This window comes from Molothrus ater, chromosome 7, assembly GCF_012460135.2.
Source record: "Molothrus ater isolate BHLD 08-10-18 breed brown headed cowbird chromosome 7, BPBGC_Mater_1.1, whole genome shotgun sequence".
NCBI lineage: Eukaryota > Metazoa > Chordata > Aves > Passeriformes > Icteridae > Molothrus > Molothrus ater.
In genome coordinates, this window is record NC_050484.2 from 2,951,430 (window position 1) to 2,969,444 (window position 18,015).

The 18,015-nt window shown below is 45.5% G+C and overlaps 1 protein-coding gene across 1 annotated transcript in view; it reads left to right on the forward strand.

Annotated features, from left to right (window-relative positions):
- The first annotated feature begins 4,784 nt into the window (after positions 1-4,784).
- Positions 4,785-18,015, forward strand: part of ABCA12 (ATP binding cassette subfamily A member 12) — an 80,395-nt gene continuing 67,164 nt past the window's right edge. The window contains exons 1-2 of the mRNA XM_036386718.1: positions 4,785-4,853; positions 8,716-8,809. Coding sequence (XP_036242611.1) covers positions 4,785-4,853; positions 8,716-8,809 — 163 coding nt within the window. The remainder of the gene's footprint in view (positions 4,854-8,715; positions 8,810-18,015) is intronic.

Here is an 18,015-nt window from a genome sequence, read left to right on the forward strand (position 1 = left end):
TGTCAGCTGTCCAGGCCCACGTGATGGGACAGGAGCATTGCTGGCAGATTGGAAACCAGCTGAAAGCACAAAGAATGATAAATGAGAAATGTCAGGATTTGGGCACTGGCATCAGATCTGGGTTTAACATTGTTAAAGATCTGAAGGAAGGGTTAAAGGACATCCTAAGAAAACTCCCATATCACCCACTTGCTCCAGCCTTGGATTCAGTGGGTTTGTGCAGACTGGGAGTTGGGCCCTGGCCCCAAGAATAAGGCTTTTGAGAAAGAGTTTGAATGAATCAGGCCCACCCATAACTGTGTGAGCACAACAAACCCCAAGTTAGTGGCTTCACTGCATACTCTGGAGAGCTGTACATTGCTGAGCAGGAATAGAGTGGGGGTGGCTCTGTTGCTGTACCAGGGAGAGACTAAACTGGGGTTGTTGGTGCCTGCCAGGATCTCCCAGCAGCTGCTGCCTTTCACTGCTCATGTTGTGCCCACAAGTCTTTGCTGACTAACTTCTGATCCTGATCCAGGCTTGCGTGTCGATGGGATCACAGGAGTTTGTAACCACTGGAAAAGGGGCAGTGTGGAGCCTGCAAGCAGCCCTGTGGCAAGGTAGGGGTGTGTGTGTGTGTGTGTGTGGGAGGGAGCCTCACAAATCCAGCCCTCAGTGCTGGGTGTGGTGGGAAATGATTCATGCACCTGTAGGTTTGCTAGGACCAGATGTGGCTGAAGGTGACCTTGGGAGCAAAGGAGTAGGGTGAAAGACTGGCTGGGAACAGGGCACCGTGGCTTTAAAACCAAAAGTTGCATTTTCCTGCCTTTTCCTAAATCTGCTCCAGCAGAACATTGTTGACCTAAGAGGAAAAACCCTAATGGTGAGCTCTTCTGCAAATCCTGTCCCAAATGTTTCAGCTTGTCATGCCTCTAATTCATTTGCAGGAAGCTTGGACTTAAGCACAAAAATAAATTTTATTTTAGCCTATCTGCTCTGCTATCAGAATATCTCAAAGCTCTACTTGGTCTGGGGACTTGTTCCTGGAAACAAGGCTGCCTTGCAGGAATAAGGAGTTAATATCCAAGAACTTTGAGCCAAAAATCAGCTGCACAGTTCTCCTTGACCTCTTTAGAGCAGGCCCTGTGTGATACAATCCTTGTATTGATGACAGTGACAGACCATCTGAGGGAAAAGTGCTTTCAGGAGGGGCTGCTTTGCAAATACATTTTAATAGGGGGGAAAAAATCACCAATAAATAGTGGGAATGTGTTTGGTGGCAGAGTGGGACCATGGTGGTGCCATATCACCTGCAGTTTCATAGGGACTGAAAACAGTGCTGCCCATTGAATTTTTTGGAGTGTTCTGAATGTTTTTTAAAAATGCTGAGTGAGTATCTCTCTCAAAACCATGTCTTGTGCCTGAACTGAGGTATCCAGGAAGTGTGTTGGAATTTGCATTTCCAGGCTCCTGCCATGCCATTGGAAGGAATTAAGAGCAATTCCCAGAGAGTGTGTGCAGCCTGTCCTGGGGAATGCCATGGGCTGCTCAACAAAATCCTTTTTTTACCATTTCTCAAGGGATGTTCCAGTTTTGTCTTACACCACTGCAGCATCATCCAGTGCTGTGCACTGTGTTGCCTAATCTGGCAAATCCTCAGGCAACTGCTGCTCCACCTGTGAGGGAGGCAGGGCTTTAAATTGGTTATAGACTTTTAAATGTTACCTTCCTTGGTGTGCTGCAAGGGCATGTGATGTTAGAATCGTGGAATTGGTGAGGTTGCAAAAGATTTCAAAATCCAAACATCCATGCAGCCACCACTGTGTTCACCTCAGAACCACATCCCAGGGATAGAGGCTGGCACTGACTTCAAGGGGCACTGTCAGGTTTGATCCCCTTGTATTTCACAGCCAAGCCAGGAGTGTTCATGAGCACACTGCTGCATTTTGTGGTGCTGCCGTGTGGACCTGTCATTTTGGCCAAGAAACCAGTGAAATATGAATGATAAGTGTGGCCATTTTTCTCATTCCCCTGCTGTGTTAGGGCTGGAGAGAGCCCCCAGCACCCTCTGAGTGACCCTGTGCAGCAGCTCCTCCACAGCACTTTGCTCTGTTCATGGATCCCTGCCTTGCTGCCTGTGGCACTCTCAGCAGCCAGCCCTGGCACGTTGCACCTGTAAAGACATGTCCTGCAAGAATGTTTCCAGCATCTGGCAGATCACTCACTCATGGGCTTTATTCTGTCTTGCATCACTTGCAAGATTTCATTTCTCATAGAAGTAACTGGGAACACTTGGGAAGCACAAATGCGTTCATTGCTGCTGAAATAAAAACTCCTCTATTTGACAAAGCATCCCAAGGAAAGATCTGGCTCTGTGGGGTGATTCTTCCTGCCCTGGAAGCTGCAGCCCCTGCAGGGTGATGTGAGCTGCAGTACAGGGGATGAATCATGGCTCTAATCATTTGCATTGGATAAAAATCACAGTTCAGAGCTCCCCTGAGAGCTTCCACAGCTCCATGGGCACAGAAACAGATGCTGCTTTTCTTCTCAGTGATCTGAACCACCCCTCAGTGGGTTTGCCCTTCAGCCCAGAAGAGTCCTGGTTGTTCAACCAGAGGAATAAACCAACTGAGGATGTATTAGGAGAGGGAAGAATTTGGCTTTTCCCTCCTTTCCCCCTCTGGCTGTTTGCACATTGGCACACTGGGACATGTTCCTGCTCTGGTCACTTTGTCCACAGCTTCCTGTGCCATCTGCAGGAATTATTAAGTACAGGAATTAAAAAGCAGAAGAGTATAATGGTTTAATAAAGTCCTCATCCTGTCTTCTGGAATGGGAATGCTGTGGTGTTTGGGGAGATGAATGCAGGTGCTCTGAGAGCCAACTGACATTGAGTTATTCTGATTTTACAGTGATGATCTTGAACAAATTATCCTTTGGGTACTTCCCAAGGGGAATGTTTGTTGACTCAATTCACAAAGGAAGTAAGGATGTGCATTTGCTTGGGAAAATTATTATCCAAATCATAGTGCTCTTTTGAAACAGTTGTTTGACTGAATACCAAAAAGAAGCAATCAGACACTTGCCTTAGAAGACCTTGGCAAGGCAGTGAATGGTGAAATTATAAATTTCTTCTCTCTTACCCCTCAGAGCCGAATTATCTATATTTGGATTTCTTTTTTCAGCCCCAGAGAGGAAGTGAATGAAGTTTGCAATGTGTTTGGACCAAATGCAGTGAATCCAGCTGTGCTTCCTATGTGGAGTTGAACTAAAACAGTGTCCCAAGGAGCAGTGATTGTTCTCAGCTCCCAGACCCAAATGAGATCCCTCTCCCTCCTAAGGATATTTGGTAGAGAAATAAAAAGGAAATGTAGAGCTGGAAGATTAGACATTTAGGTTTCTTCCCATTGCTATTAAAACTATATCAGGGAAGCCTTTTAGGTTAATTTTAGCTCCAGCTTCACTCCCACTGCTGGAATGTCCAATCTATTTAGGCTGAAGGTATGTGGGGCAGGGACTGTTCTGGATCTGTTGCCATTCCCACCTTTGCAGTGCTTCCTCACCAATCCAGAGAAGCTGTTTCCTTTCACTAACTACCACATCTCTCTCATCCTCTTGGTGCTTTCAGCAACCCTTGGATCAAAATTCCTCTGCTGCCACCTCCACTCCGGTCCCTGGGTGGAGTTTGGCAAGGACTCCTTCAAGATGGTTTTCATTTTTGAGGCCTGAAGTTAGTTTGTGGCTGAGAGAAATGCCATGGACAGGAATGTTTATGATGTCTTTTGTGGAATATGCTGAGAACAGTGGTATGTGGATATGTGATTTTGTGGATATGTTGAGAACATTGCTTACAAGCTCTTCAAGGGTGGTCTCAGTGTTAGCACACACCCAAGGGGGACCACAGCTCTTCCAGCTGACCAGAGCCCATCAGACAAATCCATATTTCAGATTTATGCTGCTCCTTTTGTGCAATGAGCAGATCTCTGTGCTGTCATTGCTTTCCTCTGTACCTGCCTCTTTCCTCTCATCTTTGGCTGTTCTTTTTAGGTACCACTACCTTGGGAAATTCAATGATTAGTTGAATAATGAGTATTAAAGCCACACTAATGCTCTGAAATCTTGTGAAATCTGACCCATTCTCAGGGGACTTGGTGTGTTTCATGGAAACCAGTCAGTGAGAACCCTAGCACTTGGTTTCCTGGAGGAAAGGGAAGATGCAGGAAGCCAAGCAGTTGGATCAGTCCCTGAGATGCAGGCTGTGGCTGTGGATGCTTTCTCCCCAGGCATTCCCTGTGAACTCAGGGAAGTCAGACTGGCCTGGCAAGTGGCCTAAGTCTGCTGCTGCTGATGACACCTCTCCAGCAGAAGCGGTGTGTGGGCAGACAGGGAGTTTCATCATGGGGAGGAGGAGGAGGCATGCATCACCTTTTGTTTAAGCAGAAGCATCTTTTTGGAATGCTATCCATTTTATCTGTGAGGGCTTGGACAGGGAGCATCCAGGAGAGGCTGGATATTGTAATTAACACAAGTGGAGGCAGGCTGCTGCATCTGCCCGCCCGCCCAGAGAGGAAGAACCTGTTGAATTTGCTAGGAGCTATTGCTGTGAGGACAAGAGCCACAGTTCCTGGGAGTACAGCAGCCACAAGTGGATGGAGTAGCTGCTTCAGAGCTATGCTGTGGGGAAGAGGCAGAGGCCTGGATTTTGGACACTGGTTGCCCTTTTGGGTTAGAGCCTCCACTTTTGCCTCCTAAGTGTGGGGAGGAGGAACCCGCAGCCCCCTCGCTCTCGACTGGGTGAGCCAAGCATGGCTGCACTCTCCCAGCACCTCAGGATCCTGCTCTGGAAGAACTGGCTGAGTGTCAAGAGGCAGCTGGTGAGTGTGGGAACAGCGGAGTGCAGGAGGGAGAACCTGGAAACACCAGGAGCTGAGGAGCAAGGGGGACCCTGCAGAGAGGGAGGTTGGGCTGGTAGAATGGGAAGGTGGTGGTAGAAGCAGAAGGAAGGGAATGGCACAGAAGTGAAGATGTCTTGTGTGAAGTCAGGAAGTGAAGATGGGTCTTGTGTAAAGCTCAGGAGTCCAGACTGAGTACCATGGATGCCTCTCTTGTTCTCTCATGACAATGTCTGTGCAAGCAAAACCATGCACAGACTTGTGGGCAGACCTGAGTTAGGGCTGCAGTTCTGTACCTGCTGCCATGTGAGCAGACCCTGTGCCTGGTGCACAGCCTCTGAGGAACCCCTGGGATTTGGGGGTGATGGGGCTGCCCTTACACAGAGCCATTTGTAAAGGATGGATAACAAAAAAGTAGCTCAGATGATACTTTTGTTATCCAAGAGAGATGCAGGTAGGACAGGTTTCCAGTGCAGTCCAGTGTGCTGCAAACCAAACAGCCCAATGATGTTTCTGTCTGAAAGATAAACCACTGCCAGCAATATCCAGAGAGGGATCTGAGCTGCAGCAGCATCAGGGAGCACACATTCCTTTGGGAGGTATTGTGTGGCCAGGCAGAGTAGTTGTGTCCCAGTCCAGTTTTGGTCCAGCTGTGTGTGGCATTTTCAGCAGAAGCCTGGGCAGTTCAGGGGGCTGCACCATAAGCTGTGCTCCAGAAACCCAAACGTGGTGGGGTTTAAACTTGCCCTGGTGGAATGGAGGCCTTGGCAGGCACAGGAAGCGCTGGCCAAAGAGAAATGTCCATGGAGGGTGTGATATGAGGGTGAAGTGAAAGGCCTTGTATGACTGTGTGCTTCTGCAAGGTCTGTTCCAGCCTACCCTGCCCTATCTCCTGGTTGTGGAGCCTGACTCAGAGAGGTGCTGGGTGCCTCTGACTCCTGTGTGGATATGCTGTGTGCCTCAGAGCCTTCTTCACTGCTGCAAAAGAGACCTTTCCTGAGATGCAGAAGAATCCCCATAAATTACCTCTAATTTCTCAAGAGAAATTGTAACAGCCTCGTTAAAAGCAGAAGGCTTGGGTCCCTTTTAGCTCTTGTGTACCCTGAGTAAATGCCACCTAAGCCCTACCTGTGCTTCTGACCACTGTCTGACTTACTGTAATTCTGGTTTCCTGTGGAGTTGAAATATCAACTCTGTAGAACTGAAATGTCAATTAAAATAAAAATCTGGCCGCTGCTGACTATTTTAAGGCAGGCATGCCTTGTAACCCTCCTTCATTTCCCTCTCTTGCTCCATATTAGAGAGCTTGCTCGGGCTGAGGAGGGTGTGAGGAGGTAAACTCAGATCTTTTTGGGAGCAAAGTTAGGCCTGAGTGCCAAAGGGAACTGGAGATATTGGTGCCTCTTGTGTCTTGCCCTTCATTAGTTAAACAGAGGCAGAAGGGGAGAGAAAATGTACACTCAACCAGAGATCCTAAGTAAGCTCTGAGAGATTAAATCAACTTTTAGCAGTGAAATAATCCAGCAACTAAGAGATTATGCAACCTACATCACAGTTCTTCATGTCCCAAGAGCCAGATTGAGGTTGGTTGTGGTTCCATTGGAGTCAACATGTTCCACCTGCAAACAGTTTGGCCAGGGTGGTTGTCTTGTTTTTGTTTATTAGAAATGCCTGGGACAGTGGGAATGCTGTGATGTTGCAACTGATGTGCCCAGCTACTATTAAATCCAATTAAGTCACAGGACAGAGATACTGAGAGAAGACATGTCTGGAAAGTGGGGAGTGTAAGCTCAGAATGGGGAGGGACAATGATTTTCCTGAGTAGGAGCAATCAGTATTCATTTATTGTCCCAAGAATGTGACAGATGTCCAGCCCTCCCTTTAGGCAGCTTCTGACTAATATCAGTTTCTGTGCTGTTACCCCATAATTTTACTTTAGCCTGTGTGGTGCTAAACAAGGAGGACACATTAATAATACCATTTGCATGAGAATTAATCACAGTTAAACTGCATGTTTGGGGACTGATTATAGGGAAAGCATCTGATATAAAAAAATTACTAAAATATGTCAGTGCCACTGATGGATCTTGTTACAGGTTGGCAGTGTATACATAAAAAGCAGGAAGGGTATTGTCTTTCTAAGCTAAAATGTGGCTGAATGCTAAAATTATAGGAGCACCCTCTGAAGGGGTGTGTGGGGAGGTGCCTTGTGGTTTGATATCTGTCACTTACCTATTTTGGGGCATGAATTTGCTGCTGCTTTCAAGCCTGAGTCACCTCATCAGGGACGATAGGGATGGAGTTGCTGTAGAGCAACCACCTTTAAGCTGAATTGCTCTCCAGGATTTGTTTGTCTGTCTGTTTGGCTTTATGTTCCAGTGAGTGTTACAGGAAATGAAAACATGGTTATGGGCTTGGAATTACTTTGGAAAAACAGCTTTGGGTAGGATGTACTGATCTGAAAAAAAAAAAATAGCAATGCAACGATGAAAAATGGGATTATTTTGAAGAAAGACATCTTTGCAGTTCCAAAAATGGGCATGAAGGTAGAACAGCAATTTTGTAGCACAGAGTAGTTTCAATTTAACTGCTGATGGATGGAAAACTCTTAATCTAGTAAACATGGGAGCCAGCTCTCTGCTAGTGCAAAAGCAAGGGATTATTTGAATAATTACAATTTCCTAGCTCACAGAACTCCAAGGTTTGTATTTTAAGATTTTGGGCATCCTCCCTAGATTGGTTTACTAGACTAGATGATTAATTCTAGAATTCTAAATGATTAATTTACTATACTAGATGATTAATTCTAGTGTTTTCTTAATTCTTGTCCATTGAAAGGTGCAACCCTCATGTCAGAGGCAAGAGTTCTATACATATTGATGTACATTAGGGCAATATTACATTATTTCTCTTCCACCTTAAGTTAGATATGTGGAAGAAATTCTTCCCTGTGAGGGTGGGGAGGCCCTGGCACAGATTGCCCAGAGAAGCTGTGGCTGCCCCATCCCTGGCAGTGTCCAGTGCCAGGTTGGATGGGTTTGGGGCACCCTGGGAGAGTGGAAGGTGTCCCTGCCCATGGCAGGGAGTGGGACTGTGTCAGCTTTAAGGTTCCTTTAGCCAAAACCATTCTAGGAATCATCTTAGCTCATGTGTATGGACTGCTACAGTCTGGAGATGGAGAGGTACCAGGGATTTGGGATGCTGGGGTCAGAAGTTCTTATAAGAGGTTTGTTTTTTTTTTTGATGATGGATGTTCATATGTGTGTTCTGTAGGCTGGTTGCACAACTCCATAAATCCCTTCCTCTACCATGCTTGAGCTCCACATCTTGTGAATGACCACTGTGCAAATCCTTTCTTCCAGCTCTACCATGAGGATCCACTACTTGTGAAAAACAGCTAAATTTTTGGGGGAAAACTGCTGTAGGCTTGTCAAACACTAATTTTGGGGTGTAGGTCAGTTGAAGTCCTATTTGTCCATCATTTCACTGAAAGTGAAACCAAGCTTTCACACTGCAGCTCCTTTATCTTCTGGTTGGTGCTTCCCAGCATGCCTTTACTGTGACATAGCAGTGTCTCAAAGCTGGGTAAACACAGTCCCCCATAATTATCAGCCAAACTGAAACCTTGTGCTGCTCTCAGCCTTGTTATTTGCTCTTAAAATCTTCGCTAGTTTTTCTTCCTGAATAGATAATGCTTGGATTTTAATTGTATGCATGCCAAGACAGGTGTGATTTACAATGCACCTCATAACTCACTTAGGGCACTGCTTGTACATTCCAGACAGGCTCTGGGTGACATCAATGCCACAAACATAACCGATTTCTTTTCATTGCTCTTTTATAGGTATGGTCGTTTGTTTTAATTTCCTGGCCCGTGGTTGTTTTCATAATCTTGGCCATTATCCGTCTCAAATTCCCTCCAGAGCCACAGCAAAACTGTAAGTAACTGGTTTGTTTTTATGTCTGTGGGGTTTAGTTCTCATTTCAGTGACTGATGTGTTCATTTGATGTGTTTTGTTACTTTTACAAATTTGGCTCCATGTAGTTTCCAGTGGAGATTTCCTGGGATGCATCATGCTGTAAATAAAATGTGTGTGCTCCTCTGAGGTTGTTTTTGCTCATGTGTTTTGGTTTTTTTTTTCCAAATTAGCTTTATAATTAGAAAACAACCTTAAAGAACTGTCTCATCAAGAGTTATTTGGATACTGCAATATAATTTTCCAGGATAAACTGAGGGAGAAGAGGCAAACTGGGGGAGAGCTTACTCAGTTAAATGAGGGCAGAGGCTGCAAGTGTGATTATGCAGGTGAGGTGGCAAACACGAGAGGTTTTACCTTGTGCATGCCACAGGCAAAATGTGCACATTAAAGTATCTCACTGCTAAGGCTCAGCTGAAGAGTGATAACTTGCTTGGCTCCTGGGACCTGATGGTGCATGTGAGCCCCTTGTAATGAAAACAGCAGCTCCCTGGGTGGCTCAGGAATTGTTGGGGGTCAAATGGGTGACAGTTTGCACAAGCTGGTCTTGCTTGCAAGCCTTGCTCCTTGGGTCAGGAAGTGTCCACCTCAGAGCAGGGATGCACTTGGGTCTGCTCTAAAGCACTTCTGCTGATCAGTGAGTCCTCACCACCATCCAGAAGCATGTCCCAGCCCTGAGCACATTTGTTCATGAAGTAGAGTAAACCAGGAAGGAGTTCATCCAGCTGGGAGCTTTATCTTTGAATTGAATCAAATGATAAAGCCATAGAATGGTTTGGCTTGGAAGGGACCTTAAAGCACCTGGTTGATAGCAGAGACACCATCCTGGGTGACCCATGTGGGGCTGCCATGGGCCTGCAGGAGCAGAGCCCTGACATGGGCAAGGCTGGGGGTTTGTATTTGGGGCAGGAGGACAGGAGACAGCAGAGGAGACAAGCCCTGGCAGCAGAGGAGACAAGCAGTTGGCTCCCAGTGTTTGTAGCTGTCCCCTGTGTGAGATGTGGCTGGGAGGGATCTGCCTCTGAACACTGGAATCTTCACCCTGGTGTGATTCTCTGGTTAGAAACTCCATGTTCCTCTGTGAGGTGTAAGACAGGAGCACACTGTGACAAGTATCAGACATGCAATTAGGATAGTCCTCTTGCAGAGAGCTTACAGCCTAATCCCATTGAAGCATTGTGTACCTCCTTCCATAGGCAGGGATGTAGGCAAGTTCTTCCTGAAAGTATTCTTCAATGGGAAAGGACATTCTTGAAGTGTTGGGATCATTTTTGAACCCCAAGTGCATCTGCTGTCAGCAGAAGACCTCTTTAGGCATGTTATATATTCCAAATTCTCCCAAATTCCCTGGAACAAGCTGGAGCAGGCAAGACAGGACACGTTGTACTTTGTGAAAACCCTGGATTTTGCCAAGTGTGGAAATGGCAGACCTCCCATGCTGCCCCACCAGTTGTACTTCCTGTCCCCAATAAATCAGATAAGTTGGATGTCAAAGGAGCCATCTGGATGGGGAAGTATTTATTCTTTTATTTGACACGGTTATTAGTTTGAATCTATATTTATTTGGAGCATTTTTGCTCTGGATGATCACATCTCTGCCTTAATGAATTAACAGCAATAATCTTATGAACTGCAAGTAGCACCAGCAGTTGTGCTTTGCAGGAAAGGGGAAAGTTGGGCAGTGTCTTTGGATGAGATTAATTGTGGAGATTAATTTTATTTTAGTACAAGTCTCAGTAAGTGTGTGAGTGGAGATTAATTTTATTTTAGTACAAGTCTCAGTAAGTGTGTGAGTAGGCATCTGTCTCTCTTAGAAGTGGATGATAGGAACTCTCAATTGCAAGAGAGGTTTTTTGCTGGAAAATAATGGTTTTGGTGTATTCTTGTGATCCAGATGTTCAGAGACCATCTAAGAATCCTGAGGGAATAGAGAAGGATGCTAACCAGAGCCAGTTTCTGCTGCTATTATAGTTAAATAAGAACAGTTGCTTGACAATTACACTTTTTTTTTTTTTGACAACTGGAAAAAATGCATCAAACTTTTTGCTTGAAAAGCAAAAGATAAATCACTTGGGAACTTTCCTTTTTGATAGAAAAGCAGGCGTGGGTGGACACATGTAGGAAAACTATTATAGGAGGGGATTTTATTCATTTTATTCATAAAATTCACCTTATGCTGAGTTCCAGTGCCTGCCTTAAGACAGAATCGTTAAGTAGTGACAAGAAATTGTTTCCAGTTCTGCTGTCAAGAGATTATTGCAGGTAGACAAAAGTCAGGAAGCACAGAATCAATGGCACAGAGATGGAATAAGCTACTCAGATGCTGAGGTTTGGAGCCTTAGAGATAACCCCACAGAAAATCCCACTCTGTGCTTATCTTGTGTATTCAGGGCCACAGAAATATCATGAAATCTATTAATTTTATTTCAATTAAAACAGTTCAAATTGAAGACAGTAATTTCTTCTGAAGGGCAACTAATACACATTGAATAGATGGAGGATTATGTAGAGAAATTACCTGGCAAATATCAGTGAAGGGTGAACAAATGGCAAGGGTTTCCTGCAGGAGCAAGTTGCTTGTGCTGAATTATATTGTGTAGCACTTAATGCAAAGGGAGCTTGTGCCAGGCTGAGCTTCAGAGGGAAATGACATGCCAAATAAATGTCATCACTCAAGAGCAGCTCACAGGAGAACTAAGAACTGAGGAAAACAAGGAGCTGAGGTCTGATAAATAATTTTCTTCACAACTAAAGTATCTTGTACCTAGGAGGTAAAAAAACCCCTATCTCTCGTCTTTATTCAGGGATTCTGTTTGATGATGTGTTTCCAGGTCAGCAGAGATTGTTGTCAGGAGAAGTGAAAAAGAGATTTCACTGTCTGCATACCCAGTTTCTGTGATGATCCCAGAGTCTTACAAACAAAATCCCCATCCAATTTACTACTCACATTGCAGTTGTGACTTCTGATCCTTTTATTCCAGCCTTTGTCTTTGCTAGGAGACATTGGGATGTGTCTGTGTAGAATAGGAAACTCTGGACTGGAAGCCTGCAGGTGAAAGCCACCGGGTTTGATGGTATCACCCAGACTTTTGTGCCTGTATCACCTGTTTTCTAGAGCAGGGACACAAATGCCTTCCCATCCTCCAGGTTTTAGCCAGGTATGGGAATTGTGTACGAGATACAATCTGTCCCTCAGGGCTCAGCCCACTCAGTCTGCAGAGGAGCCCAATTACGCTCCTTGCTTTAACGAGCTGTCGCACCCTGTCACACCCTCCCCGCCCGATTCCTTCCTTTCCTGCTGGCCTCCTCTCCCCTGCTGTCAGTAGTTGAAGCTCGTCAGTATTCCCGGTAGGAGCTCTCTTGGGTGTGGTTACAGAACTCTGCTCAGAACCTTGGGCTGTGGGGAGGATGTGGGACAAACCTCACCCTTGTTAGACCCTGGGTCAGCTCCTATGGCACTCCCAGGGCTGTCAAACCCGTGCCTCATTCACAGACAGTTCTTCTTCATGGAAGGTAGCTGTGCTCTTGGCTCTGCTCTTAAATCCACCAAATTCTGCCAGGGAATTCCTTGGCAGAACTTTTCCCAGTGAAGCACTTTCTACCCTTCACCTCTGCCCAGAATTTCCCCCCAGATTTCCCCAGCGTTGTGGAGATGGCTGCGAGGGTGCATTGCATTCACTCAGAGATGTTTGTCAGAGACTCAGCAGCAGAGTCCTCCACGAGGCTGCTCTTTGCAGCCAATATTCTGGGGGAATATCATCAGAATTGGTCAGTACCAGCACCAGCTTAGAGCCAGAGCTGTGTGGCACAGCACTGTGGAGGAACAGACTCTGCTCTCATTCTTGTCTTCAGTGCTCCTGAGAAGGAGAGAAGGAAGGGAGGATAGGAAGAAGGGAGAAGGAAGGCCCAGGATAGGCTCTGCCTCTGAGCTGCATCCCATTCAGTCTTGCTGCGATGGTTAGCTAGGATTTGAACAGGTCCAGAACCAGCTGGAAAAGTCAGAACAGGCCCCTGAGCAGAGCTCTCTGATGCCTTAGAAGGTATCTCACTTGGAGGTGAGAAAACTCAGAAAATATGCTGTACTTGATAGGAATTTTCCTCTTAGTTGGAGGCACCTGTATTCATCTCTTTTCCCAATAATGTGGAAAAATTAATAGGTTCCCATGCTAATTACAGGGAGTTGGGATGATGGCTCAGCTGCACAGGCCACTCCATTCATTTGGATAAGTCATGGATATTTATGCAAGTCATAATCCACCCCCAGGGTTCAGCCTATTCTGCACACAGACAAGCACACAGCAGACTGCAGGCTCTCCTTCACCACTTGCCTGTGGTGGAGCAGCCCCACTCCTTGTGTTCCTTTACACTGCTTCATTTTCCTCCCCTTCTTTTCTGTCACTTTCCCCCCTTTTCTGCACATCAGATTTTTTTTATCTGATGGAGTCTGCACTGATTAGGAAAATACCTCACCAAGTGCCTGGTTATGGCATGAATGTTTTGTTTCATTCTGTTGTGCTAGGGAGCAGCCTGCCATATAACCCTCTGTTTCATTAAACCAGAGCTGAAGGGGGTATGAATTATATTAATTAACCCCACATTTGCTGGAATAGACATCTGCACTGATCTCCTTGCATGCAGAAGCAGTGCCCAGCCATACAGTTCTTTGTCTTCCCCTTGGCTTGGGGATCAACTGCGTAAAGACAGCGCTGTGATGTTTGTAATGCCTCCCTTGTCATAAATCTCCACACTTCCTTTTCTTTCCACAGACTCTTCTGCCTTCTGGGGTGTGACTGAAGGATGTTCAGGGTTGGAGCTGAGAACTCCTGACTGTGATTTTTCCTTCCTCATTGAAGCAGGGCCTTGGGGTGATCATTTAATTCTAATTGACTTCTTGAAACATCTCAGTCCAGGTGCTGGGATCTAAAAGGGCAGAGGTATTTTTCCAAAGGTGCTGAGCAGCTTGGCTTAGACTGAAATTAGCAGCTGTTGATGCCTGTGTTTCTGGAAAAGAGGTTGCTTTTGGTTAAAGAACCCAAACCTGGGCTCTGGAGGCACTCAGCATTGAAAGATGTTGGTTGGGTAAACATAGTTTTTGTGCAGGTCTTTTTGCAAGAGTCTAGATATGGATTTAAGCTTTTAGGTTCCAATTTCTTGCTGGGAGATGTCCTCTCTTCTTAGGTCCTGTTTGGGTAGGACTCATACAGACAAGATCAGCCTGGCTGTGTTACAAGACCAGGTTAGCCTTGTCTGCATTAAATATCGCTTTACAAGAGCCCTCTAGGAAAAGGGCTTGTGTGCACCTACTGCTTTCTCCTGGTGTGTTTGTGATTCAGGCAGTGCAGCATCCCTTCCTAGCACTGTGAGCCTCCTCAGCTCTGCCCCGTGGTGCAGACAGCAGCTCTGTCATTTCCCCACCTTGCCCTGAGTTTGCAATACCTCTTTGAAGGCTTCCTGGTTCCTCCTCCTCTCCTTCGCTCCTGCCTTTGGTGTGGAGGCTCTTTCTCCTCCCTTTACACCTGCTGCTCTTTGGCTCCTTTGTGATTTTTATGCTCTCTGCTCTTTATGATCAGTCCATGAACCCGATGTGATCAGATTGCAGTGCTGATTTTTAATTTATTAAATAAGGAGGTGGAAGTGGAAGGTCTGTGGTTGAGCAAAACCAGCTTGCCCAGTCTTAATAAGCATGGAAGTGGATTCTGTCTGCTCTGGGCTGGTCTTATTGCAGAGCCTGAGGTGCTTGGGGGAAGAATTGGGCAACAAAATGAAATATTTCTTCTGTGGAGGCCACAGAGGGAGGGAGGAGCGTGGCTGTGAGGTGTCTGCTGCTTTGATTGCAGTGTCCTAGGCAGGCAGCTGAGGACATCATGAAAAAACAAGGGTCCTGTTGCTGTAAAGATAAAAAAATGCAAGGCTTTAAATCTCACCCAGCCACACTGGGTGTCCAGGGGGCTTGGATGGATTTATCTGAGGTCCTGCTGTGCTTTCATTTCAAAAATCAGGAGATGCAAAAGGAGGCTGTAGTGAAGTGGGGATCAGTCTGTTCTGCCATGTCTCAAGTGAAAAGATGAGAGGAAATGGCCTTAAATTGTGCCAGGAGAGGGTCAGATTAGATATTAGTAAAAAAATTGCACTGAAATGTCACAGCAATAGAAGTGCCAGGACAATTAAATATTCTGTTTTAATAGGTAAGGCATAAGCCAACTGGGTATTCATGTATAAAAAGTGTCCTGCTTAAAAGTTAATCTCATCCCATAGATTTGATGATTTGGTTTAGTTTTTGGAGAGAGATTCAAAGTCCTAGCATTAGCATAAAGCTTTGTACAATAAAAAAATAAAAATGGGCAGCTTCAGTTGTTACTGATAAATAGATGTGAACAAAGCTGGAAATGGAAAGTTGCATGTGGTTGAGGGGAACAGGATCTTTGTCGTATCATGAAACAGGCACTTTTGTCTTTTTGGCTGTTGAAAAAAGCAGAAATTAAAATTTAAAGTGAAGCTGTGTGACAATGAGAAAGACTAGAAGGGAAGGCAGGAGGTTGTGTGTGCACAAACACAGCCAAACATTTGGCATAGGAAGTTGGGAGGAGGTGACCAGAGCAGGGCATATTCTCACTGGGAGTTGTTGTGACTCTTGAGATAAATATGGATCCCAGCTGATAAACAGTTTGGGGTCTTTTTACTGCTCAGGGGGGAGGTTTAAGAGAGTGTGTAGGAACACAGCACAGAGTGTTCCCTGCACTACAAAAATCCTGAAAGTTTTAAGCTTTCTTCAGCCAGAGCTGAAGGGGTTTGATCCTTGTGATCATTTTAGTAGCTGCTGACAATTCTATTTTTGTGAATTTGTCTAATTCTTTTGAAATCAATGTCTTACCATGGCAGTAAGTTCTAGAACATTTTGATATTTGTTACAAAAAATGTGTTTTCAGTCCTGTTTGCTGGTTATGTCCTGATCTATGTTTTGAGGGGTGACCATTTTTCACCCTTTTACTCACTGATTCCTAACTTTATTCATTTCTTTATCAAACTACTTTTTGGCTACCTTTTCCCTAGCTGAAAAGTCCCAGTTATGATGTTGCCTTGTATGATTTGGCAATGATTGAATGCATTTCCAATTACACACAATACTTTCTAATGAAACCATTGGCTCATTAGTGCCTCCAATTCACCAGAGCTGAGATTTGTATGGATTTTTTATGAACTATGGGAGGAATCTGGAAGGACTTAGAGCATAGGTAGTGTCAGTGTGTGTGAATTTTGAAGGCAAGAGAAGCTTTTTATGCCCAAGTAGTGGTGATACAACCCTAAACTAGAGGTGGGTAGAAACCAGAAAAACTCAGCTGGGGGCTGCTGTGGTCATGGTGCTGTGCCTCTGATTTGCTGAATTCCTGGCTGGATCAGCAAATGGCTGGACTCAGCTATAATGCAAATACCACAAACCTCAGTGCAGTGGAAGCAGCAAAATCAATGTGGCAACGTGAAACATGGTCCATTTAGGTTGAAACATTTGGGTCAGTTTCAATTAATCTTCTAGACCATAGTGAAATAGTCATTTTCATCCCTCTTGTATGACATTTAGAACCACCCTGACATTTCTCATTGGTATTATACCAAGCACCTTTACCTGAAGAAAACAAAATGTTTTGCTCGTGTTGAAGGGAAGTGTGCTGGAATTTACAACATTCAGAAAAATGGGAGAAATTAATTTTCTTTTTTTTGTTCTGAATGAGAGCAAATGGGGAAAATCCAGAATTGCCAGTGGCATGCATGCATTAATTGGTATCTTATGTTTGTTGTTACTGCTCTGCATGCCTTGTTTCTTTCCAGCTCTTGGAGATGTGGCTGGCCTGGTTAGATGCTACTGAACAGGGAGAACCAGCCCATGCAGCTCTGAGCCCTTGGCCTCCTCTGCCCCTTGGGATGCTTCTTTCCTTCAGTTTCTGAGCAATTCTTTCAGTGGGGTTAGGAAATCAAAACTCTCTGTCTGAACACACAGTAAAAGCCTCAGCACTTGGGATTCTGCTGCTGGCAGACCCAAAGTCAGCCTTTGCTAACAGGATACAGATCTGGGCTTGGATTTTGGTTGCAGAGGTGTCAATTTGGCCAGAAATATGAGAGGGTGATCTCTCAGCTCAGACATGTGGCAGCAGGGGGTGCAGTGATCTCTCCCCCTTGGCTCATTGGCACTGCTAGTGGGACCCTTCAAGGGAAATTGGAGTTTTAGCAAATTAGGAGGTTTAAAGCTAAAGGTAGTGGGGAGATTGAAAAAAAAAATTGTTATGTGTTGTGGGTCTGCTCTAGTGTATGATGTGGGATCATAAAGCTGAGGCTTGGATATGGCATTGCCATAGGTTTGAGTGGGAGAAGGAGCTGCCTGTGGAAAACAAAGGAATTCCCAGCAGTAGAAATACTGCAAAAGTCTCTAGTGGGGGTGTTACACTTCAGACTGGGAAACTATCACTGTGGAAAGACTGTCCATTAAAATTTACAGAGCAGGTACAACTCTCCTTGTGTCACATTTGCTAGCTGGTGCTTATGTTGAGCACTGGTGTCACTGGTGTGCTGGATAAACCTCAGCCAAGGCAGGGACAGGTCAGCATGGAGATCTCCTGGAGCAGCTTCCTCCCTGGCCATCCATGCAGGGGTTACAGGGCCAGCAGGGAATTCATCTGGCCCTGGGAATTTGGCTCTGCAATAAGACCAGCCCAGAGCAGACAGAATCCACTTCCATGCTTATTAAGACTGGGCAAGCTGGTTTTGCTCAACCACAGACCTTCCACTTCCACCTCCTTATTTAATAAATTAAAAATCAGCACTGCAATGTGATCACATCGGGTTCATGGACTGATCAGGGAGAACAGAAAGAGCAGAGAGCATAAAAATCACAAAGGAGCCAAAGAGCAGCAGGTGTAGAGGGAGGAGAAAGAACCTCCACACCAAAGACTGGAGCAAAGGAGAGGAGGAGGAACCTGGAAGCCTTCAAAGAGGTATTGCAAACTCAGGGCAAGGAGGGGGATTCATCTGGGTGGGCAGGACAGCCCCTGTGGCTCTGTGGGGTCACATCTCCTCACCACCAGCAAGGGGATGGAGGGCAGGAGCATGGAGCAGGGAGAGCATTAATCTCACGGCTCATCTTGGCATCAGTGAATTCCTTCTTTGCAGGATGCAGG